The sequence below is a fragment of the Colletotrichum costaricense genome (assembly GCF_030867565.1).
Source record: "Colletotrichum costaricense strain IMI 309622 chromosome Unknown Scaffold_32.1, whole genome shotgun sequence".
NCBI classification, from domain to species: Eukaryota; Fungi; Ascomycota; class Sordariomycetes; order Glomerellales; family Glomerellaceae; genus Colletotrichum; species Colletotrichum costaricense.
Window position 1 is genome coordinate 288160 of NW_026848261.1, and position 24493 is coordinate 312652.

A 24493-nucleotide genomic window follows, 5' to 3' on the forward strand; every position below is an offset into this window, starting at 1 on the left:
ACGGTTGAGAAAGAAAAGAGCCAGGACCCCGGTTCGATGGGGTTGAGTTGAAGACCAGGTTTATCTCTATAGCTCCAAGCAAGGGCCAGGGAGATCGGGGCTCCGCTCGGAGGCTTCTGACAGCGAAAAGCCGTTTCTTATTTTTTCTTCGGTGCTAAAGCAGGCAATGTGCAGACGCAACCAAATGTGTAGATCCATGGCATGTATCATGCAGGTCGCCCAATCTGTCAGGTCTGGCTGGCGCCGAGCGCCCCTCATCCAGGGTCAAGATCCTGGCTCGTCACCTGGGGGAGAGACTGCGAGAGACTTGGAGTGAGAGGAGATGGGCGCTTCTCGTCCAAGTACATAGTGACCTAGCCGTGGGTGTGTCAATGTGTGGCTTTCCTCCCGTGCTCCCCCCTCAATTGTGTAATGCATGCCGTTGCAGGAGAACCATCTTCCTTACGCCACCGCCTTTGAATGGAGGCATGTAGCAAACAGGGTCGTGGCCTGTTTGGGAATGACGAGGATGGAGCGCGGGCATGCAACTGATGGCAGCAGCATCAATAGAAAGCAGCAGCAACAGCAGTACCTATCTACCTAGCAAGAGGAGGAGAAAGTGAGAGAGTGAGACGGGGAGGCGTGAATGAGGGAATCGAAGGAACCAGCAGCGCCCGCAGATAGCAGGTGGGGTGGTTTGCGAGATCACAGCTTGCAAGGGAGAGAGGAAGTCGCTCCAGTCGACGAAGCAGCCCAATAGTCGAGATGAGAGTGCATCACAGTATCCATCCATACCTACTACTTACAGTCTTCCGTGGAGGGCCCGGGTAATGAAGGGGAATAGTGCCATCTGTAGTGCAGCCGCTGCCCGATGCCCCCCCCCCCCCCCGGGTCCCCCAGTGAAGTGCAGTGCAAGCTTGCAAGCCCAGCTAGCAACCTAGACACTCCAGGCCGTGCCAGCAGCCTAGACTCAAAGCGAGAGGCAAGCGAGCGAGGGCGAGCCCGAGCCCCGTGTGGATGCCAGTGAGTGCAGGTGGTATTCGGGACCTGCTGCACAGTCGATATTCTCCTCCAGGGGCGCTAGTCTTAGATCGAGCTGCGCGTCACAACTGGTGCGTGAGGTGGTAGTCGCTCGGGGGCCAAGCCGCGAGTTCCACTGTCTTCCGGACGTAGCAGAGACGAAGAACGAACGATTAGATACTCGATCGGGACACTCGAGGTGTGGGTATAAGGTGGAGATAAAAACACCCGCACACAACACAACTTCATCATCGTCCGTGCCTCTTTTCGCTGGCTCCGCCCCTGTCGGGTAGGGATACCTTCTCACAGACTCACGCTCTTTACACTGTCGTGACGGTAAAGACTGAGTGAGGTGAACAGGGAACCGCCAGGCATATGCCATGTCTTCTTTGCTTCGTGTGACTTCAATCCCCATTTACTGTTGGACCAACACAAGGCTGCCATTGGATCGACTCGGGGCCCCCAAAAGCTGACTCCAAAGTTTGGCAGCCGTGCACCGGTTGGACCATCTGTTGTCGTCCATGGTCCCGGGACTTTGGAACTCATGATTGCAATAATAGATGATCCTTCTGCTCCTCCATCCCTCTCATCTGGAATCGGAGACAGGCTGTGTCCAACAGTGTTTGCTCTGATTGTTGTTCATGGCTCATTGTCGTTGTCGTTGTCGTTTTGTAACGGCCATCCCCCCAATCCCATACCCATGACATACCGCCCACATCTACCTCACCGAACAACCATCCATGTGTTGTGTTTGCAGAATGGCTTGCTCACTTCACGGCAAGTCCTCGGCGTCAAGTCAAAGTCGGTGTGATTCTGAGATGCAGAATTGAGTGTCCTTTTGGCTAACCCACCCGCCTCTCCCCACACACACTCACATACCCGCCTCAAATCTCGCAGGAAATGCTCATCGTAATCTTTCAGGTTGTTGCTCGAGATACCTTTCTGATTTGGGAGAGACACACACTGAGTTGTACCCGCTGATGAGATGGAGGGATCGATAAATGGCCGCCCATGGATGGCCACGCGGTAGTCGTCGACTGCAGCCGCCTTACCGCCGCATTCTAGGGTCAGGAAAGACGGTTTGTGGGGCCGCCGTCGTGTCGAGTCTCTACTGCGTACAACCCGCTCACTCTCTTGCGGGGGCCCGCCCGACGAGGGTGCCAAAGTCTGGTGAAGAGGCGGGAAAGGTTGGCAGTCTGGCAGGATTGTGTACGCTTAGTTTGGCGCTGACCGGGGGGAGGGGTGTAATGGTGTCAAGAGCCCCCCCCCCCCCAAAGTACGTAGTCATGTTCCATAATGAACAATCTGGATCTTCACCATGATTCGAGTCGGTAGGAATAAGAAACCACTGGCCGCCGCAGATTTCGATGGCCACAGATGGCGGCTGGGCTGGCGAAGACACTTGTCTTTAGGTGGAGAACCCGCTGCCACCCGGACTCTCCGCAAGACTCGGTCTATGGTAAGCATAATGCCGTAACGGTCTTCTTGTGTTGACTTGCAGCTCTGCTGCCCACTCATCTGCGAACCTGCTGCCGGCCGGATCACCGTCTGGCCAACCAACGGACCCCAGGTTTCTTATTCCATACAGCCAGAGAGGTATCTCATTACCCTGCCTGTCTCGTCTCGTCTGGACTCTTTACTAGACTCAACTCAAGCTTGCCGTCAAATTCAGGGATCTCCCTCCCTTTGTTAAAGCCACGCGACGATGCCTTGTCGAGTGTGAAATGCAGGAGGGTTCGCCACGCTGCATCTATCGTTCCTTTTTCTCTTTGCAGTTGCCTTTTACCGCTCAAAAGCTCTGACGACTTTGCGACTCGAACCAGCCGAGTCGTTAATGAGAAGACCCTTTGTGCTCCAGAAATACATCTCGAACCCATGTAATTGCTTGATTCTTGTTGGACCACCTTGAATCGCGGGCACGTTTCTGACTTGTTGGAGTTGGTTCTGCAAACCGTCGCATCGGGCAGCTTGCTCATCTCACAGCCTCCTACTCTGCGCCGTAAATCGCCCAACGTGCCACATATGATTGCAGGAGGCCCCTTATGATGCTGGCTCATTTTGAATGGTACTGAAGTTAGAAGATGCGCTTGCCGGTTGATGGCAGCATTCGTACTACCCCACGCAAAATGCCTGTATGTAAATCATTTGCGGAGAACGAGCAAAGAAGCCTTGTGAACGGAACGTAAGCCACGAAATATGTGTTAGCAACCTTTATCCGTTGTACCCGGTGTATCCGTCGAAACCTTAGCATTCTCTCCAGTATTCGTATCAGCCCTGGTGCTAATGAGAGGAGCTCCGTGGAGCTATTCGGCCGAAATATTTTGGGTTGCCCGTTTCTGTACGTTGCATACGGTTTTGCCAGCCCAGCGCGTGTTTTGTTGGCAATAATACCACGTCAACCTATTCGCCCTGCGGATGTGTGGCTACCCGCAGTTGTTATTCTCCTGTTTCCTTTTGGAACCTGACCATCAACCTCGTCAAGCCAATACCCGCATTGAAATTCCGAAACAGACAAGCTCGCGGCTGGCTATGGGCCATGATCGACAGAAGCATGCCGCCCGATTAAGAATCCTCTCCTTGGTTAGCACTGTCTGCCGCCTTGGTAACACCCTGAGAGTTTAGCAATTCCCAAGCACGTCACACACCCCTCCATCATCACCTCTTCTGCAGCCGAACCAAGGCTGTACTTTCCTTTCCCTGCAAGAGACACATGCAGACTAAACAATATCGCCATCCCCAGTCGTACACATGGCAATAGACCCTCGAGGCCTGGTCCATGACCGAGCTCTTCACAAGGACGGTGAGCCCTATCCGACCCTCCTATCTCGCGCTGACGCAAAGCTGCCTTTGTCCACCGCTCTTTTGACATATGCGAGATGATCATGAGCTCCCCAAGAACTGCAGCTTGGCGAAATCGATGGTGTTGTGAAGGACTTGAGAGTTGCCGTGGCCACTGGCAGTACGCCCCGTGTACGATGTACTTGCTAGACTCAACAGGAACGCTCCTCGTTGACCAGCTGAGTCAAATAGTGTGAACCTACACCGCTAGGGAGGCCAACTTCGAGCCAGATCCGAAGATGATGCTAGGGGCTCGGCAAGGACACTAGGTGAGCGATTCGGAAGATGCATCCGGCACCGATCGGACCCCACGCAGACGCTAGACTAAACCTTCTACGTAGTAGGAGAATGGTAATTCGAAATCGACCGAACAGCTGAGCTTGACAATGGCAAGCGGGCGTTTGAGATTGTTGCGTGTCCGTCCTTGGACCGTATCGTGACAGAAAAACAATTGTGCCAAATTTAGAGAGATTGCTTTGTAGGTATGCCTGCGGCAAGGTCTGCCAAGGTCAGTTTTCTTCAGCAAAGCGTCGTACCAGATCTGATACTCATTTCGTTATTGCTATTATTCTGTATGCAAATATCCACTTCCCGGGGCCCAAGCAGGGGCCGAGCAATGAGCGAGCGAGCGAGGCTGCGTAGCCTGGAGGTGGCGGGCACGGAAGCGGACACGGATCCGCGATGTTGAGCTGCACTGTGATAAGGAATCAGCCGATATTCGAGCTCTCGCCAGTAGACCCCGCGCAACCCTTCAGGAGCCAAGATGTCAAGGGATCGAAACCAGATTACCTGTTAGTGAACGGCAGCGGCGAGGCAAGGCGAGGCGAGGCGAGGCGAGACGAGACGCAAGATACAGGCACGTCAAGCGTCTTGCATGTGCTCATGACACAGGATAGACATTGAGCACCAATGGCTGCCTCAGATACGAAATTGGATTTCTTCAGCTGAAGGAGCCGATCTCGGTTGACAAAGATCAGACGGTGAAGGTTAGGAGGAGCCATGTGCTTGCGGCGAGATTTCAGGCGCGAATTCGTGTACTGAAGGCATTCAATGGAGAGCAATGGGTGAGCAGTTGAAGTTGAAGAGATGGAACGATGAAATGGTGTGGCAGCTGTAAGATGAAAGTGACAGGGGTCTTTCTGTCATGGATTCGGGGCTAGCCGCTGCGCTGACTGGCTCGCAGATTTGATGGCACCCAGCCCGTGCCAGAGACATGCAGATGATGCATCCCGCAGCAGCTAGGCAAGTCTATCCGGCATTAGCTGCCATCGTATATCGGCCGCAAGGACGGATGGTGCGGATCGGTTTTAGTCAGGCTGGAGGACCTAGAACTTTGTTGCAGCCTTCGACCCTTCTGAGCGACCCGTCGAGGAACTGTCCTTTGTAGAATCCTGAGAATGAAAAGAAGAAAAACTGCAATGCAAATGACGAAGCACGCCGCCAATGAGCCAATTCCTAGAGACGATGATGACCTGCAGCTCTGTGGGGAGAGACCTTGTCAGGTTTCACTTTTCCTTCCACCACCACGCCGAGCGCCACTCCAGCGTCGGCCTGCGAAGAGTTTTCGGCCGTGGAAAAGGACTCGTCGCCAGAGAATCGCCTGTAGATTGTTTTCTCAAGTCAGCATACTTCCGAGGACAGCATCCGAAGATTCTCGGGCGGTGGTAGAGGAATACGGGTAGGGAAAAGAAAAGATAGGGAGGGGCGGCCCCTCGGTGGGTGTCGGGCAAAAGCAAGGGTGAGGGCCGGCCAAGGTCCCATTGGATTGATCTCGGCCAGGGCGGGCGCGCGAGAGTGCGGGTTGGAGCGGGAAGTCCATCTGAGTACTTACCATCCCCTCTCTTCTCCTCCGCTCAGAAAGCTGCAATCGCTGTTGAGCTCACATATCCACCCGCCTGCGACTCCCCGACCATTCCTCCACGACTTGGTATCCGCGATTGGGCCTGTTGGTTCCATTGTCAACCGTGAGCCCCAATAGCCTGATGATGACGTAGGGGTTCGAATCCTACCATCGGTTCCTGGAGTTTTTGCTGAAGAAGAGGGTGATTTTCTCCGGTACATGCTTAATCCACAGGTAAAGGCTCGGAAATCTGCCGCATCAATACTCTCGGGCATTTCGCCAGTAAGGACTCGGCCAAGAGCAATAATCGAGGCAGCGTGGGAGCACAGAATAACTGCACGGTGGCCCTGGGCGTCGCATTGCTCAATGATGGCTTGAACACCAGCAGCGACACGGTCGTGCAATTGAGCGATAGTCTCACCGTTGCGGGCGGGATAGACGCGGCTTTGATACGTGTCATCGATGTGAGGGAACATTGGCTTCAAGACGTCTTTCGAGGCTGGAGTCGGGTGCTCGAATGGAGCGGCGCCATACCATTCGCAGAGGCCGTGTTCGGGACGAATGGTGACAGCATCGGCTTTAGCGCCAACGTCTTTTTCCCGAAGGCGGTTGAGGTTTTCCTGGTTGAGAGTAACAAAGGGCGTGATAGTTTGCAGACAGCGATAGTAGGGGCTGGAATAAACTGCGTCGATTGGAGGCTCAACGGTCAGGAGGTGGGTGCCCAGCTCCTTGGCCTGGTCGACGCCATGGGCAGTCAATTCCGGATCCGCAGGTATACCTGTCGGTGACGGGATGGAGGCCGTGTAGCTTCCCGTGGCAGGGTCGACAAGCCAGTTGGACCGGAACTGAAGAACGCCAAGGCCGTTGTCAGAATGAAGTCTCTTGCTCAAAACCAGCAGGGCCAGCATCAACTGACAAATTCAAGAGAATTGCCCGCGGATCTTTATCAAGTACCAGGGTGTGTGGGTTTGGCGATGAATAGGTTGAAGAAGGTTTCATGAGTGAAACTTTTCCCCAAGCCCTCATCTTCTCAGCCATTCTCGTTCTCGTTGGAACGTTGGTCTCGGAGATGAAGCCGGATACGAAAGGAGACTGGACAGAAACGGGCAGGGGGAAACGGATACTTACTCCATGGCGGGTGATGTAGATTACTTCCAATGACATGTTGGAGACTAAAGAGCAAAGCGGAGCGTCGCAAGTTGTATCCCTGGAAGAGGACCGACCAAATGGGGATAGAAAACGGGTAAGCAACGATGGGGTCGGCCGGGCGTATAGTGTTTGTCGTCGTGTGTCTCGTGTGTGTGTGTGTGTGTACGTGTGCGTGGTGCTTGTTGGTTCCAGGATAAGGTGAGGACCGTGAGGCGTGAGGCAGAACGTGGCAGGGTTCTGTGGCTGTGGGCAGGTCAGTATCCGTATGGAGTCATGGATGTTCGGTGTCTGGTCCAGGTCTCGGTAAATTGGGACAGGATGTGATGGAGGAGTAAGAGGAGTAGGAGAGGTTGGGTGTGCGTACGTCTGAGAGTGTTGGCGTGTGAATGAGTTTCCGTATGCGTGTGTGTGGGATGTGTGCGGGAGAAGACGTAAGGTGGACGAAAAGAGCGGGTGTCTGGTGGCGGTTGGTTGAAGATGTCGTTCAACTAAGAGTGCGTAAAGAGCCCGGACCAGTTCCCCGTGCGCTTTGTGTTCCCCCAAACCAACGCAGTCACCCTGCCGAGGCAAATGGGACGGCAAGAGTGACCTGCCACGGGCTGGGAAGGAAGGGACCACTGGGCCAGGGCAGGGCACTCGGGGCAGGCAGGGTAGGGCAGGCAGGGCCAAACCTGGAAAGAGCCTACCTACCTACTCAGACCAAAGTGCCCTGGGAATACATTGGGAATACCTACACGCTCCTGCTTACCACCCTTACCTGGTTAGAGTGCCTGGGAAGGGGACTCTCGGTGCACCGTGATTACCTTGGTATCGTACGGATAATCAAGTACCTTTCCTAGCGAAGCTACGCCATTGGACACCTTACGCCAGTCCTCCCTAGCTTACCTCACGGGTGCGAAATACAACCACCTAGGTTGCCTTAGGTAAGTGGGGCCCACATCCTTCAGCACCTCATGGCATCCGAACACCCTCACAAGTGACGATCCTCGATGATATCCATCCACCCATCCCTCCACCGCACTACTGCTCAGGCACTCTTCTCCCGGTTCCGCCCCTGCCAGCCCGCGTTCGGGGCAGGTCACATCTCACTTTTACACCCGACACCATTGTCGAGTCCGGTCTGCGGATACTGGGTGACTGGATACGGAACCATGGGCGGCGGCTGCTCAAGGCTTGGGTAGGTAGGCTTGGGGGGACGGATGCCTGCCTGCCACGCACCACCTCACGCACCACGCACTTGTGGGTTGTCAAGAGAATCGACGAGCGTGTCAGGCAGACGACACACATTACGGAGTACCTACACACATCACACATCATCAAAACAGGGTGTGGACAGGCCGCTGACCGGGACACTGCAATGGGCATCACCCGGGAATCCCAACGTAGTATTCCACCGACCGGTCAAAGTCCCCGCAACCTGGAAGATGTGCAGGTGATCGATCAACCTGCAGCACGGGCGCCGAATGTGACAAGTCCAGGCCTCACCGAGTCCCAGCCCAATTCTGCATTCGAATCCGTACAAGGCAATCCAGCGCCAATATCGTGTCGCTATTGGTATTGTCTGTGGCTGTGATTGCACGGAAAGGGGCTGCGGGAGTACTCGATGTGTACCTACACATTCCTTTTCTCACACACACGCACACACTCCCTTGCGGACTACACACACGCTCGCACGCACCGTTGAAGGAAGGCTATGCGGCAACGCATGCTGCTGACCAGGGCCTGGTCAAATCTCCGCAACACCCTTTCCGCACCCGTTGCAGAATGTCAAAGAGTCCAGAATCCATCTGCAAGAGTCCATGAATGCAGATACATAATCATGTCATAAGTATTCCGTCACAACCACCCGACGGGACATAATAAGAAACAACCCCAGCGAAACACGGGGCACATCGTCGTCGGCCGCCCGTCGCCCGTCAGCAGTCATGCTTGCAGTCGGGGCCCTTGTTCATGATGCGCCCTCTCTTCTCCTCTCCTCTCCTCCCCTTGCCTCCTTCCAATCCGCCGCATCCTGTGTACCAAATCCTGATCCCGACTCCATCTCACCAACCAGGCTGCCCGCTCATAAGTAATCAGTGGTAGTTCAGCTCTGGGTTCGCCCTGAAATTGCATCGACAACGGCACTCGGGTACCGGACACTCAACGTGCCTCGTGAACCACTGCCTCGCATGGTCCAGGTGCAGAACGTGTTCGCATTTCAAGCAAAACGTTGGGAAGTTGGCTGCCATCCACCTCTCCGGCTCACCGTTGTGCTCCGGTCGGTCAGACCTCGGAACGCCCACCACCTCAAGACACACAACACACCGCGGCAGATGCCGACCGCAGTTGGGACAGCTGATTCCCGCATTTATGCTCGTCGCCATAAGGGGGTTACGTGAATCAGGCGCCCCAGGCGGCGGTCCCGACCCGACTCCTCCCTGTCCAGCGAGAGTCGTCTCCGCGTCGCAGTACACGCACCGGAGCGCAATCTGGCGCGAGGGCGGCTTGATCGTTGGGCGCCCACCACGCTTGCTCTTCTTCGTGCTCTCCACCTCGAACTTGGTCCTCTGGAGGAAGGCCTTGTGCCGCTGTAGATATGTCCTGTACGCATTCCTCCAAGCCAGGCAACGGTAGTCGTCAATGTAACGTGGCGCACATATCGACATGACTAGCGTCGCCGTCTGGAAGTCGTTGAACTTCTCAACGTATTTGGCGAAAATGTCCACCAGCCTGTCCGTTATGCCCGTGAGAACAATGCCCTCAATATCTCCCGTACTCACAGCCATTGAGACCTGTTCGTTGAGCCACTTGGTGAGTTGCTCGTCGCTAAAGTTCCGCACTGCAACGTAGCCCCGGTCTGACAGGGGCAGGGACTTTTGGTTTGCAATGGCGAACCAGTCTCCCGTGGCAATTAGTGACGAGATTGCCCTTAGATAGGGGTCCGTTTTCGATGCCACGGCCTCGTCGAAATCAAGCTGCTCCTTGTTAAGGTGATGATTGCTCTTTCCGATGAGTTGCAGGGCGAGAGAGACAAATAACAACTCTGGGTGTGTTACGCTCGCCGTCTTCAGAATTCCAATCGCCTCCTGCGTGTTGCCCTTGAAGAGAGCCCGAGCTGCTGCCATCGTGTGTGCCGTTGTCGGATAGTCTTGGCTGGGATCGTGCGTCGCTGCTCCCCTGGCTTCATGTGCCGCCGTATCCCCCCATTCGCAGATATCTAGACACAGCTGTCTGTGGAAAGGCTTCTTGGTGTGGATGCCTTCGTACTTTGGTAGTCGCCGCTTCTTACAAATGCTTCCAATACACTTCTCCCACAACGTCGTTTCGGGGATCGGAGATGCCTCTGGAAGTCTGGATGATGGCTTCCGGCCTGCTACATGTTAGTCACGGATCTGGTGATAGCAGCGGACTCTTTACGGACCCAAATCATCACACCAGATGGTACAGACGCCCATATAACTAAGGTCGAGCGGCGACAACTTCATGCCTCCATCCGCTGCAGCATCTTCGGCGTCTGCTCAGGATTAGCAACAATAACCCTGGTGCGTTCGTCCTGCTCACCTGAAATCCAATCCCACATATACCGCAACCACGGATCATCGGCTACCACGACACGATTGACATTGCAATCGAAAAGGTACTTCTCCTTCGCACGAAGAAGCATGACGTGGTCTAGGAGACACTGTGCCTTCGTCGACAAGTCCTGAGCCTTCAGGGGCAGCGAAAGAAGAGATTCATGCATGTGACGACACGAGACCGGCCCATCGGTAGACAGTGATAACTGGGCGAGCGAGCTGACTGATTCTTCCATGATGGAGCTCTCGCCGCCATTCGCATCTGCTTTCCTTGCCTTCTCCTTAAGTTCCGTTCTCAGAGCTCGCATCTTTTCTGCAGTAGACTTGGACTTATCGATGGGCGACGAGGAGCTGGCATCATTGCCCGTCAACCTACTGTTGAGATCTGCTGCAGAGAACTGTGACTGCAATGTCTGATCCACGATAGTCTGAACATCGGCCTTGTCGGGGCCAAAAATAGGAATGTCGGACAGTGCTTCCTCAACAAACAAGGGACCGAGCATGTCAGAAGACTGGGACGGCTCGAATTCCATAATCTCGTGGTAAGGTCCTCCTTCTGTATGGTGTGAGCGGTCTTTATCTCTCTAAACAGTCTGGCACACGTACCTTCTAGTCCACGATGTGGTGGTTGCCAAGGTGTCAGCTTATACAGATAATCAGAGGTATACGACGGTTGTTCGAGGATCTCAAAGGACCCATTGGCCCGCAAGACGAGGAGACGAGGCTGCAGGACCGAAGAGTCGAGCGTCACCCAGTCAAAAGAGACAATTCTGTCATTCTTCCTGCCGCTATCGCCGTATTGAACATCCATGTCGTGGGATTTGTGGACCTCGAGAAGCTCTGGGCTACCTTCAAGGGCCATGTCGCGATGCGTTATCTCCTTGTTCGTCTCCAAGACCTTGAGCTGGCCGGATCGAGACAGCACAGCCAGGAGACCCCGTCGGTCTCGACAGTAGCGCAATGAACGGACGATGGAGTGCTTGCTTTCGCTCAATGAGGAATCGTCATCCATCTCAACCACTCTGTCGAGTCTCAAGGCTCCACCCCACGGAAGGTCGTCCTCGTCAACGGCGCCCAGATAAGATGGCGAGGCAACTGGACGAGACGTTGCTCGTCTATCCCAAATCATGATGCCAGGTTGATCCAGTGCGGATGATGCGAAGTAGTTCTGGTCAGCGTAATCGATGGCCAGGTTGTTGTTACACTTGGTCTGAAAGGTCACAACAGCGCCAGGTTCTGCAGTCAGATTAAATTAGCAGGTTTCTTCCGACAAATTGTGCGGTTGCTATTTACCTCGCAGGTCATGGATGTGTAGACCTTGGGCTTTGATACCGACCACCAGCGTCTTTGGGTTATCTTCAAAGAATTTAACGCTCGACACTGACACGCTGTGTTCCAGTCGATATGCTGGGTCTGAGAAAGCGTGGAGATCCTTGGGAAAGCCTTTGGCGGCCGTATTCATCGTCGACAACCTGTTTACGTCCCAAATGTGTAGACACTGATCCATGCGCACTCTATCCAAGCCAACTGCAAGAAGACCCTCGGTGTTGAATGCCACCGCCTGACATGTTCTTGTCATTTTGAGGTTCAATTCAATATAGGCGTTGGAGTTGTCGTCCATCCTGAGCAAGTTGACGACGCCCGTTTGAGTGCCGACGGCCAGGAGACCTGGGACCGTTGGCGACCAGTCATAGGTAGTGAGCGTTGGGAAATCATCGTGCTTTGAAAGTCTTGTGTAATCGAAGCGGTTCCTCTGTGCAAGTCCGGTGGGCTCATATAGCTGCACGACGCGATGTTGCAGGTTTATGTGGATAAAGCTGTCGAAGCCGGGTATCTGCGACCATTTGATCAGTCCAGGCTCCGGGCGGTCCATGGCGACCGCACGCGCCTGAATATCGTAATGAGCTCGGATTTCTCCTTTCTAAGTCGAATAGCGAGAGAGAGACACCTATATCAACAATGAAAGTCGAAAGAGCGCTCATCCATGAGCTGCCTGAACAAGCCCGTGAGTGATGTGAGCCGTACTGGATGAACTGGTTCGCTATAAGCTGCGCGGTAATGGCGTTTTGCCTGAGAAATTCCGAGATTGTTATGGTCCCAACACCGATTAATGAATGATCTTGAAGATGAGGTATGCAAAGAGAAGTTCCATGCCAGTAGTCGCTTTCAATCAGGTATCATCTGGAGTCGCTGGAGCTTTGGGTGGGACTACTTTACTTTGAGATCAGTGAGCCGTTGTAATTGGGACCTGTCATTGGCGCGCACAGACCAGTCACATTACCAGTCCCATTTGGGACTGATAAGCACCCCAGGTGGGGTCGGCAACTTCCTTGAGGCCGATAACGAGCCAAATTTTTGAAAGAGAAGTTCGCGATGCCATCGTCAGTTCTTCATCCTCCATACAGCATTCTGGCCGACCTCAACCGACCACATCGCAACACCACAATTCAAACATAAATCACGCAGGATATTCACTACACAATCAATAGAAATGGGCACGAAACGAGCGTATTCTGAGGTCGCCGCGGAGGGTACAATCCCGGACGACACCCACGAGCAACAGCAGCAATCGGGCTCGGAAGACGGCGAGCACGAGAACAAGCGGTTCAAGACCACCAAGAAGAAGTCTAGGGCGAAAGAGGGCACAACAAACTGGAACAAGACGCGCTCGAGAGATATCAGAAGACTCTTGCAGAGCGGCAAGCAACTGCCCGCTACGAAACGCAATGAGCTGGAACAAGAGCTGGAGGCGCTGCAGGAGAGAGTCGAGGAGCACAACTTCAAGAAGAGGAGAGGCGACATGATTCAGAAGTACCACATGGTTCGATTTTTTGGTTCGTCTTCGTCATTCCTTGCATCAATGTCTATCAGCTAACCCCGTTTCTTTTTTTCCTTTGCAGAACGGAAAAAGGCAGAGAGACTACTGAAGCAGCTCCGCAAGAAGCTCCAGCAATCCGAGGATCCCGAAGAAAAGAAGCGCCTCGAGGCCGAGGCCCACGTGGCCGAAGTCGACGTCGCCTACGCCCGCTTCTTCCCCCTGATGGAGCGCTACGAGAGTCTGTACCCCAACAAGGACAAGAACGCCAAGGAGGAGGGAGACGAGGACAAGGCCGAGGAAGAGCAGCAGCAGCAGAAAGAGCAAGCGGAGGCGGATGCGGATGCAGATGCAGATGCGAAACCCTCCAAGCAACCCAAGGCCCTGCAGTTCCTCCACGCCGAACGACCTAAGATGTGGGCAACGATCGAAAAGGTCCTTCCGGAAGGCGAGGTGGCCCTGTACCGGCTGCGCGATCGCAGGTCACCGGCAGACGGCCCCGCCAAGCGCCAGGCCCGGCCGCAACGGCCCGCGAGACAGACGCAACAGACCCGGCCGCAGAGAGTCAAGGAGGAGGACCCTTGGGTGGCCAGGTCGAAGAAGACGTTCGAGAAAAAGAGGGATCCCAAGCAGCCGATGAACCGGAGGGAGCGCAGGGCGGCTGACAGGAAGGCCCCCGCGAAGGTGGAAGAGGAAGATGACGGCACGGGCTTCTTTGAGTGAGGCTCGGAAAAAGAAAGCAAGCAAGGTGTTGAGCGTTTTGGTAGTCAATAGTATACCCCCTAAAAGTTTTATGGGATCACGTTAATGGAAACCACACTTTGATAATATTGTCAGCTCGAGCACATTTACTGCTCGTCATATCGCGTATTCTACGGCTGCCCAGTGTTAGTTGATACATGTCGTTTGAAAGTCATCTGAAGTCATACTAAACCTGCAGTCTTAACATTAGGTATGCTGAAGACCAGGCTGCAATAATGTTTAAACCAACATCTATGATGGGCGGATAAACGACGAATCACGTTCGCCAGATTGAGTTGACTTCCATTGCAGGTGCGTCACGGTCGTCACCACGCAGAAGTGGCAGCCTCCTGCAGAACACCGTTTTGGCCCAGCCAAGAGAAGCAGCCACACTGGACAGAGCGGCCAGAAAACGCAACCCCACCAACGTGGTTAACCTTCACCCGTCTCAACCCCTCCGTTTCCTCCTTCTCATACATCAAGAAGAGAACATCTAATGGAATACAACATGATTCCCATTCATGTTCTTCAGCTTTAGATGCCACATAGACATCCTCTCATTTTCACTCATAACCTATCGTCACCCGTAAAACCAAAGACCATAGCGCGCACCATAGCCGCAGCCGCAGCAACTTTAACATACGGAAACGCACACTCACACCCACGCACGCAACATACACACGCAATGGCAGGAGACCCGTCATCAAACGGCACAGCCGTCCAGCGCGTAGACTGGTCGGCCCTCCGAGCCTACATTGCCGGCAAGGAAGCTTTCGAGGCAGAACACGGCCGCCCCGCCCCGCTCACGGATCACGAGGTCTCGGCCATCGCCATCCTCCTCCGTCCGGCCCCGCGACCGGAACCGGACTTGGGTAAAACGAACTGGCTCGGCCTGTTGAATCGTGAGTTGAAGCACTTTTCCTTATACACCATACACTTCTCTTTACAATTCCCTCATTCTCCGCATCGGATCATGTATCTATTCGAGGCCGGGAAAGCAACCTCTTCCCCTTTAACCCCAGAGCATCAGAATTTCTCTTGATCCGAAGCATTAAACCACCTTCATCGAATTTGATTTCCTCAAACCCATACTAATCAAATATCCAAAACATACAGATTTTCAACAGGTCAGAAACCAAAAAGTAACCTTCACCGACGAAGCCCGCCAGGAACAGGGCCTAGGCAAGGCCAAAGAGCTCCGCTGGGCCTGCTCAGCAACGTTTGACAGCACCGGCGACGTCTTCCCCCAGCCGGGCTACGGCATGGACGCCGGCGAAGACGTCTCCCGCGGCGGCGCCGGCCCGTCCTTTCCGGGCAAGAAGGACGCGAAGCAGTGGGCGGCCAAAGCAGCGTGCGAGTGGCTCATTGACAACGGGCACATGATGCCCTCGGGTGACCTGCCAAAGTTTCCCAAGCCGTTTGCCCCGGCTGCTAGTGCTGCCCTCGCTGCCGCCGCTGCTGCTTCCGCTCCAGCTCCAGCTCCAGCTCCAGCTCCAGCTCCAGCTCCAGCTCCAGCTCCTTCTCCCTCTCCTAGTCGTGGCGTCTCGTCCGGGTCAGTCCTACCCTCCAAGAGATCCCCGCCGAGCTCGCCGCCAACAGAAAGCAGTGCCGACGCGTCAAGGAAGAAGCAGGACACAAACCAACCTCCAAAGACATCTCCATCGCTACCAGCTCAGGCAACCAGCACCACCGCAAGCAACAGCACTAGCAGCAGTCTTCCCGGTCACCAAGCATCACCTCCCACATCCACTCAACCCTCCAGAGCGCCGAAATCAACTCTCCCCCTCAACGTGACAGCATCACCAACCTCCGCTGCCGCCCAAGACTCGACGACTACATCCACGGCGAGTACACCCTCTCTCGGCGGCGCCGGCGTCCTCATCACCACCCCCGCCGCCGCCACGGCGCAGTCCCAGGTCTCCACGCCTGCCATCTCTCCCGTGCCAACCTCAACACCAGCACGGGTATCAACACCTGCAACGCCAGAGCAAGAGTCGGCAACAGCAACGACATCAGCAGAGAAGCGCGTCCGCGACCTCTGCGCGCAGCTCCACTTCCCCGTGCCGCGGTACGTCTTGACGCCGGACCCAGCGCTCGAGGACTTCTGGGACGGCCGCGCCGACTTTGACGGCAACCCGCGGATCCCGGACGACCTGGGTACCGTCCGGCGGGTGTTGCATAAGAAGGCTGCGAGGGAGAGGATGGCGGATGCGATTGTGATTTGGTTGGAGGGGGAGGTCGTGAAGAGGGAGAGGACGGCTAAGCTTCTGCTAGGGAAGTGATTGTATGACGGATAGGGGCGATGGTTCGGGCGGTTTCATGGAAACTTGAGTGGTGATTATGAGCTTGTAGATGGATTCTTGCGAGTCACCTTTGTGGAAAGGGGGCATGTCAGATATGAGGAGCTTTGAACGCAGAGATACATAGGGGGTCGAGGTTCGTTGGCCAAAAGTATGCCAACAGCACAGCAACAATCGCTTCGCTTTCATGAGACTTGCTAAGGGGAAGTTGCGAAAGGACCGCCAGCTACCCATATCATAACTTATATCCTTCTTCACGTTTGACTTAAACGAGTAGTCTTATAAATGGCCACGGTAGGACGTCTTCTGCACTCGCGGTCCGGAGGTTCATCAAACTGAGGTTAGTGGGCCGTAGATCCTAAGAGTCCTCCTTTTTGCAACTCGCGGAAACCACATGTCTATGCCTAACCCATCTGTCCCTCTGCAATGTGTCTAGGTCTTTCTTCCGCTTCACCATCACCACCTCAAGCCTTCCCTCCCCTTCTCTCACCACCACCACCACCCCTCCCGCCTCTCCCCTTCCCAGGCGGCGCCCTCATCCTCAACCCCTCAGGCAACTCACCAACCTTCTCCCCATCCCTCCAAAGCACACCAACCCCGCTCCCCTCGTCCCTCGCAACAACCTCCCTAAACAACCGGCACGGCACAACCCCCTCCCCATCCCCCTCCGTCAACACGACCCCGTTCTCACTCACCCACCACTTAATCCCCTCCTCCTCCCTCAACGCCCTCTCGACATCAACATACACCAACACCTCGGCATCCTTCCTCATCCCGCTGACGACGCCCTTCTCATCGCCGGGTAACCCCGTCGCAAAGTGGACGTGGTTCCGCCCCATCCTCTTCAACCCGCCCGACGCCTCAATCTGCTTCCAAAACGCAAAGTACGTCCCGTGCACCACCACCGCCGGCACGTTGCCCGCCTCGAGCGTGAGGGGGGTCAGCAGGCCCGCCGACTCGACTTTGATACTGTGGCCCTGGTTCGCGCGGATCAGCCAGTCCGAGGGCTCGGTCGATAGCTCCTCGCTCGTCTCCGCCGCCGCCGCCGTGGGGTTGAGCTTGAGTGCGAAGCGCTGCTTGTCCGACGTCGTGACCGCGGCTTGGATGTCGGAAAAGGTTACCTTGAGAGACTTGATGGGACCGTATGCGAGCTTTTTGTATCCTCGTTAGTAGCTGTTGATGAGTTTGACCATGAGACGGGAGAACCATCATGTCTACCCTCCAAGAAGACAAATTCTTCCCTGATTCTTATCATCTCTCATTTACGAAAAGGGAAGTTAGAATTCTTCAAGACTCACCACCTTGTCCAGAGGCGCATACCCGCCCTCGTCAAGCTTGAGACCCGCGTTCTCAGCCTGGTGCCTCAAAAGCTTCGAAAGCGCCTTGGAAACCAATACCTCCCTCGGCTGACCCCCTCCTCGACCACCACCGCCTCCCCTTCCGCCTCTGCGTCCCCCTCCCCCTCTCTTCTGTTGCTGCGCACTGTCGCCAGCCGCGGGGGCAGTCTCTTCAAATTGGTCGGCCATTTCTCCGTTTTTCTGGGCCCACGATGATCTAAAGTGAGCCGGAAACAAAATTGAACCGGTGAACCTTTGAGGTTCAAAAGTCGTCCTCCACCTGGTGTAATTTCTGGTGTTCCCTCTCGCGGTCGAGGAAGGTGGTGCAAGTGGGGTCCGCGACTGAGTAGCAAACGTCGCTGAGGAGCGTAAACTCGGCGGTCTCCTTGAACTGAAGCCACGAGAAGCGAGCTGTTTGATTCGTCTGGAAGAAGATGAAGATCCAATGAGGCGGTTTGGCATGTGTGAAGACGTTGGACGAGAAGAAAGCGTGTAAGACGTCTTATGTATAAAACCTCAGTGTATGCAGGTAAGGTCGGTCGATGTGTGAAGTCGGAGTTGGGTTGGGCCCAAGACCCGCTTAAAAAAACAGCCCTCCTTTCCATGGTGAGTGGCTCATCCAATGAACAAAGCCCCCCTTCACCTGTCAAACATACTTTCACTTCCTTTTGGTCTCGCCGCCGGTGAGTCAACTTGTCAGCTCAACCAAATACCTCTCAATACAACGGATGCAATGGCGGCCTCGGACGCTCACGCATTAGGGCCCTGGCGTGTTTATGGCTGGTCCGCTGGCGATGTGACCAAACTCAATCGCAGCGCTGAGGCGTCCCAGATGTACATGCTCACAGTTGCATGGAATCTACATCCTACCTTATGCGCAAAACGTCATATCTCTTACAACATCACGTAGTCTCAAGCTGAGAAAAAAAATTGACCAAACAAGTCAGAAGCATCCTATGCTTCTGTCCTTGACCTTTTGTTTCCTATGGACTGCCCGATATACAAATGCTCTACTCCAGCCTGTTTTTTTTTTAACGGGAAAGGCGGATCCCAAGAAATCAATCGGCCTTCCCTCGTGGATTGTCATACAAGTACAGAGTAACCGCTGCCGAGCCCATGCGGTGTTACCATATGCAAAACAAGAATGACGCCAGCGTGAGAATAAGACATCTATGATACATTCATCCGTGTGACTGTGATTCGTAAAGACGTTATCGGTAACTGCCCGACTGAGCAGCCGTTGATGAATTCGTTATCGTGCTGTCGCGATTCGGTCTGCGGCTAATGCTGCTAGCCCGGTTCAGCAACGAAGTGTGACTGAGAGAGAAGTGTCGCGGCTGCGCAACAACCTGTTGCGGCCGTTCTTCGGTGACTTTCTCAGCCGAGGAAGGTTGTTCGCGTTCTGGAGTTCTTTCCAGATATCGGCGCGTCGCCAGCGATGGTGTGGAAGGCGCAACCAGCCGAGAAGTGATAGAGGAAGCTCCGAACCGTCTGCGAGGCAGGGCAGAAGAAGCTGGTGATGAGAGTTCGTTGGAGTTGGTGTTTGAGAGGTAGGTATGAGAGACTGCGCGGGCCGGTGTGGTGAGCTCTGTAGCAGCGCGGGACGGGGCACGAAATCTAGATTCATCTTCGTCTTCGCCGCCCACAGTTCCCCTCCGTGAGCGAAGAAGTGACGTTTGACGTCCATTCTCGCGGCCTGCTGCTTCGCGTGAATCCTCCGGCTCCTCTGTGCCTGCTCGTCGGGTCCTCAGCATAGAAGACCTGCGGCCATCCTCAGGCTCTTCGGTAACAGCACGGCGCGAACGGCCAATGAACAAGGATGACTTTCGGTTCGCCATTTTGCTGCTGTCGCCGGGGGTACTAGGAATGGTGCCGGGTGGAAGAGCAAACCTGGGACTGGGGAGCGAAACCGGGTTAAGCATGGTGTTGCGCCTCTCTTCGTATTTTGAGAGGGCCCTCGGGCTCGTGACCGTGGTAGCATTGGCCTTCGGGAGAGTCTGCTGCTCGGCGGACGTTATGCTAGGACGTCGCTGGCCAGATGATCCGCCGGTGAAGGTCTTGTTGATAGTTGGTGTGACGGGTGTCGTCGTTTCTTTTGGTGTAGGAACGTTGACTTGGAGAGTCTTGTTGCCAGCCGCTTCTTCGCTCAATGCCAGGACTAACTCTGTAAGGCTTCGGCAGATGCTGTCAGCCTTGCGTCGCAATTGACGATCCGTCAGGCTGGTGCCGACGCCAATTGTGCTGGCACCGCTGGAGATGGGCCCGGGCTGACCTGCCGTCCCCATCATGTTGGCCAGTGCCAGGGCGTCTGTTGCTGCCACCTCGAGTGCCTTGGCCACCTCTTCACTAAGGAATGGCTTGGACTTATTGACAGCAGAAAGAAGGATGGGTTGCTGGACCTCGCGTTGTGAAGACGTCGTGCTAATTGCGTCGGTGTGGGGATGCTGGCTTTCGGAAGCTCGTTTCGGCGAGGTGGACATGGTCGTGTTAGTTGCGGTCGGCGGGCGATCGTCTGAGGCTCTTGACATTGCGGCGCCCGACGTCTTGGGTAACTTGCCGGTCAATTCCAGGCGATGGATACGGGACTTGAGATCATCCAATTCATCCCACACTGTCGACGGTGCGTTTGTCGATGCTGTCGCCGTCGATTCGGTTCCCTCGACTGTCGTTGCTGCGTCTTGGTGCGTTTCGGTGCGTGGTGCTTCTATCGATTTAGGAACCAATGGCGAAGAGTTATACGTACGCGTTTGGCCATATGACAAGTTGGATTGTCTGTACGCCGAGCTGCGCGCAGAGTAGCCGGTGTTGCTGTCTGTCAAAGAAGGCCTTCTCCGTGCATATGGAGAGTTCTCTCCCATCGGATCCTGAAAGGTAAAGGACCGGGGTGTGTTGACGGTTGAGCGAGACGAAGATTGATGGAATGTCTTTACGCGACCAAGGTCTTCGCCGGGATGCGCGGATGAAGGCCGGTCTCGGGTCAAAGGCGATCGGTACGCCAACGCGCGAGCCATTGGGTCAGCAGCGCTGTCGTCCTCTGACGATTGGCGTATTCTCTTCTTGGAGGTTTCTTGTTGATCGGACAGACGGCGACTGATTTGGGGTGGGGATACAGGATGATGATAAGACAATGGAACAGCAGCGGAGAGGGGTCGGCGATGCGAAGATCTTGCGACACGGGCCTGTTGTTCATCGTCAGTAAGCTCACGTTCATCCATGGCGAAACTCTATCAACATATCCAGTACGCCTGGATTAGCGTCACCGGAGCGTGGGAAATGAAGCAGCGCTAGAGAGGTGGTGGACTATCATATCCAAAAGGGGAATTTGAATAGGAAAATGTGGGAAGAGCGGGAAGATCAAGCAAAAAGATACGGGAAGACGGCTTGATATCGTGGCGAACAGACGCCAGCCATCGCAGGGCACGGCCGTTTGCATCGCGCTAACATATTTCCCGAAACAACAACGCAAACCCATGAAAGATGGCTAAACTTACTATGGCACTTGGCTGCTCCGCTGGCGCAACCTCTTTAGAGCCACGGCGCGTTGGTTCCTGTCTGGCGATTTTCATAAAGACGTCACCGGTCGTGTCGTCGGCGTCGGCTGACAACGGCGGTGTCATTTGCGAATAGTCATCGTCGCGTCGTCCTTCAAGGGCGCGCAGAGTGCGGTCGCGCTGATTGGAGTCGGCGTAGTCGTCGCCAAAGTCAAAAGAGCGCATGGTGGAGGTGCTACTGTCAAGTCCCAGACTTCGACGAGACCCGGATGAGCGAAAGGAACGGATGGGAGCCACGCGCACCGAGGTGGTCGGGGTGCTGGCGGTGGTGGCTTTGAAGGATACGGGGGGTCGCGAGGCTATCGACTTTCGTTTTTCATCTGTCGGGCTTGCGTTCTCCAAAGTCTTTGGCAGTATCAGCTCACGCTGTCCCTTGGCCCAGTCCTTTGTTGTTTTGTCGCCTTGGGGTTGAGCGACGTCGTCGGGAGTGTCGGGGGCTTGCGAGTGATCGGTATCTGCGGATGGTGACTCGCTATCGGTCGCATTCGACTCGCGGGATCGGTATGCAGCCGCACGTCGAGTTTGCAGTCGGGAGAGAGGGGCAGCAGGTGTCTTGAGATCTGCGACGTTGCTGTGGGATGAGATGGACTGCACGATGACGGGGCGGTCGGGATAAGACGCGGGCCGTCTTGGTGAGGTGGCTGAAGCTGCAGGGGTGGACTGAGTAGCAACCTGATACGTTGATGCGCGGGAACGAGGGCTGAGTTTTGGAGGCGACTCGGGCAGTTCGTGGATAGGACTCGAAATCCGAGGTGAGAGCTGGGACAATTGGCGATGGGAGGGACGCCGATCGTGTAGTCGAAGTGAAGTCGAGTGGGTGTTTTGGGGTGGGATGTTGTTTTCCGGGTCGACGTTGTGTTGTTGTGGCTGCTGGTGGTGCAGCTGCAAGTCTGACGTTGTTGGCAGGGTGGTGGGAGAGGCGGTGTCAGTGTCGGTGGTTATGCCAATGCCAATGTCAGTGTCAGTGAGGGCGACTGTGTTGGTGAAAGTGATTGTGTCGGTGGCAGTGCCAATCGCAGGTGCCGAGTGAAATTCGTTGGATGTTGGAGTCGATTTAGGCGAGACAGGCGACAGCGGGATGTGGTGCAGTAGTGAGGGGAGCACTAGGCGTGGGGATTGGTATTGCTTGTGTAAGTCGGCGAATCGAAAAGCGGGAAGCTTGGACGAGTTGTGGCTCAGCCGATGTGCGTGATAAGGTGAAGAAGGTGAATTTGCTGAAGATGTCGCAGAAAGTGAGGGAGTATGGAATGCAACAGCACTTTGCGAAGAGAATGAGGATGAAGGAGACGCGGACGCGGACGCGGATGCGGATACCGTAGCAGAAGAGAGCTGTGTGGGATTCAGAGTCGGGGCATGGCCCGCAGCTTCGAAACCACCATCTGCTGGTGCTGGTGCTGCTGTTGCGGGTGCGGGTGCTGGTGCTGGCGGTGCTGCTGTGGCCGTGGCCATGTTCGCGTCGGGGGGGGGGGGGCTGTTAGGGGTCGGGTGGTGCCTCTGCTCTCTCTCTCAGTCAGGAAATCCAGGTTCGGGGTCCGCTTTCAATTCGCTTCGGTCGCTGCGCCTGCGAGTCTGGCCGGGCTCCTTTGTTTTTCTTCCCCTTCTTTTTTTTCGTCCTCGCCCTCTTTTTTTTTTCGTCAGTTTCCCTGGGCCGGGGGTGAGCTCTTTGCGCTGTTTGTCTCTGACTGACCCCAGTCCACCAAAGTCGAGGGCCAGTTCCTATGGGAATCCACCCCGTCCAATGAGCAACCGGTCGCGTTCTGTGGCTCACGGGTCGATTAGTGGTGTGTGCACGCCTGCAGGCGTTTGTTTGCTGATAAGCGTTATCGTTATTTCTTTTTTTCGTCTCCCAACGGTTACTCTTTTTTGTGGTTCTGCAATGCTGCAGATTTTGTGACTCTGGGATGTTCGTTGTTGCTGTCCCCTCTGGGCCTCTAGCGGTTCGTGCGTGTGTCTAATTTCCAGATGTCGAAGCAACCTTTCTCCCCTGCCACGTCTTGCTGGTTCTCCTCCTGGTGAAGTCGTGTGTAGGTAGTTTCGCGGGCAGTATGAGTAGATCGTTGCTCTCGTTAATTAGCAATTAGCAGTTGATGTACTACAATGTGTATGTTCCGATCGTCCATCAGGTGTTCGTTCGGATGATTTGGATGGGCGTATGCACGTCGGCGTCTAGCGGGAAGTGTCTCACTGGCTCGTCGGGTGATACGTGGGAGTAGTGTGCGAGTGTGCGAATTAGCGGCGTGGGAGCTTTGCGGTATTCGTGAGTTGCAAGTGGGAGAGCAGATGCATGCGTGTGCGTGTGCGTGTGCGTGTGTTTTATTAAAGGTTGTCGCTGTTGTCGAAGAGTAGGAAATCCAAGGAGTGTTTGGTGGTGGACGCCCGGCGTTCTCGATGCGATGGACAACTCAGTTGTGTGTGGGAAAGGGTGGAATTGGACGAAAATGAGTGAGCGATGGGGCTGGTGGCAGAAGGAGCGGAGGAGGCAGATGGCAGACGGCAGAGAGCGTTGTGAGAGCGGGAGCTCGAAATTAGTATTAGAATCGGCAGGAAGGAGCGTCGTGAACAAGTCCAGTGCGAATGCGGATCGAGGAAGCAGGAAGGAGGGGTGTGAAAGCAACGGCTTCCTCGCCTGGTGTCTTGTTTCTGGTGTGTGGTGTGTGGTTTTTGCCTCAAAAGGTTAGGTCTGGCCCAATCCAGACAGTCGGATAGACAAATGGGAGAAGGAAAGTTGCAGTCGATTCGGGGACTGGACGGGACAAGAAGAAGATGGGACAGAAGCTAAAAAAGGGCAAAGGTAAAAATGGAAGTCAGATCAGAAAGAAAGAGGAAGTTTGGTCATGGATCGTCGTCTACCTTACCTGACTGACTACATGTTTTTCCCACTCACACCTCCTTCCTGCTCCTCTTCTTCCTTTGCTCTTTCTGTCGTCTTCTCTGCCTTCTGCGGGGAGAGAGAGAAACAGACCCGGCAAAGCAAGGTACCTCAGGTATCTCGTCGGCCACCGCAACTTTACTTTACTTTACCTTACCTTGCCATCTGGCATCATCCAGTACCTGGTATCCAGGTTGCGTGCTCCAGATACCCGTCTGTACGAACGGGTATGGATGTGGATATGGATGCCTCATCCCATCACTTTCAACCTGCAGCTACAAGACCTGAACAGCTCGGACCTCTTCTCAAGTCCCTCCGGTACCTCTACCCGTACACTGGTATCCCACTCTACTGGAAACCTCAACTGGCCTGTGGATAATGCTGCGTACCTTGAGTACTTACAAATACGTATTTGTTCGTCCGTTCCCATTTGATCATGTCCCTTCTGTTCTCGCCGACTGGGTGACGATATTCCTCGGGGGCCTGCCATTTACGACAGA

The 24493-nt window shown here is 54.9% G+C and overlaps 9 protein-coding genes across 9 annotated transcripts; 2 read left to right on the forward strand and 7 right to left on the reverse strand.

The window, feature by feature from the left end:
- Positions 1–4884: 4884 nt before the first annotated feature.
- On the reverse strand, positions 4885–5052 carry CCOS01_16676 (uncharacterized protein; the record flags this gene model as incomplete). Its single annotated transcript, XM_060464812.1, has 1 exon — positions 4885–5052. One exon carries the CDS (start codon positions 5050–5052, stop codon positions 4885–4887), a length of 168 nt encoding a protein of 55 aa, XP_060304700.1.
- A 240-nt stretch (positions 5053–5292) lies between these two features.
- CCOS01_16677 (phosphoglycerate mutase) lies at positions 5293–6841 on the reverse strand (the record flags this gene model as incomplete). The annotated part of the gene is made up of 4 exons (XM_060464813.1): positions 5293–5437; positions 5669–5780; positions 5847–6588; positions 6806–6841. The coding sequence occupies 4 exons, from the start codon at positions 6839–6841 to the stop codon at positions 5293–5295; spliced, it is 1035 nt and encodes a 344-aa protein (XP_060304701.1).
- Positions 6842–7081: 240 nt separating this feature from the next.
- On the reverse strand, positions 7082–7300 carry CCOS01_16678 (uncharacterized protein; the record flags this gene model as incomplete). The annotated part of the gene is made up of 1 exon (XM_060464814.1): positions 7082–7300. A coding segment is annotated over one exon (219 nt), but the record flags the coding sequence as incomplete, so codon positions are not given.
- Positions 7301–8898: 1598 nt separating this feature from the next.
- Positions 8899–12253, reverse strand: CCOS01_16679 (WD repeat domain-containing protein; the record flags this gene model as incomplete). Its single annotated transcript, XM_060464815.1, has 5 exons — positions 8899–10175; positions 10227–10319; positions 10367–10936; positions 10987–11616; positions 11674–12253. The coding sequence occupies 5 exons, from the start codon at positions 12251–12253 to the stop codon at positions 8899–8901; spliced, it is 3150 nt and encodes a 1049-aa protein (XP_060304703.1).
- Positions 12254–12871: 618 nt separating this feature from the next.
- CCOS01_16680 (uncharacterized protein) lies at positions 12872–13918 on the forward strand (the record flags this gene model as incomplete). The annotated part of the gene is made up of 2 exons (XM_060464816.1): positions 12872–13214; positions 13281–13918. The coding sequence occupies 2 exons, from the start codon at positions 12872–12874 to the stop codon at positions 13916–13918; spliced, it is 981 nt and encodes a 326-aa protein (XP_060304704.1).
- A 703-nt stretch (positions 13919–14621) lies between these two features.
- Positions 14622–16218, forward strand: CCOS01_16681 (uncharacterized protein; the record flags this gene model as incomplete). Its single annotated transcript, XM_060464817.1, has 2 exons — positions 14622–14838; positions 15053–16218. 2 exons carry the CDS (start codon positions 14622–14624, stop codon positions 16216–16218), a joined length of 1383 nt encoding a protein of 460 aa, XP_060304705.1.
- A 482-nt stretch (positions 16219–16700) lies between these two features.
- Positions 16701–17762, reverse strand: CCOS01_16682 (Tpt1/KptA family RNA 2'-phosphotransferase; the record flags this gene model as incomplete). Its single annotated transcript, XM_060464818.1, has 2 exons — positions 16701–17387; positions 17535–17762. The coding sequence occupies 2 exons, from the start codon at positions 17760–17762 to the stop codon at positions 16701–16703; spliced, it is 915 nt and encodes a 304-aa protein (XP_060304706.1).
- Positions 17763–18784: 1022 nt separating this feature from the next.
- On the reverse strand, positions 18785–22573 carry CCOS01_16683 (uncharacterized protein; the record flags this gene model as incomplete). Its single annotated transcript, XM_060464819.1, has 2 exons — positions 18785–20752; positions 21065–22573. 2 exons carry the CDS (start codon positions 22571–22573, stop codon positions 18785–18787), a joined length of 3477 nt encoding a protein of 1158 aa, XP_060304707.1.
- Positions 22574–23243: 670 nt separating this feature from the next.
- On the reverse strand, positions 23244–23765 carry CCOS01_16684 (uncharacterized protein; the record flags this gene model as incomplete). Its single annotated transcript, XM_060464820.1, has 1 exon — positions 23244–23765. A coding segment is annotated over one exon (522 nt), but the record flags the coding sequence as incomplete, so codon positions are not given.
- Between the last annotated feature and the right edge of the window lie 728 nt (positions 23766–24493).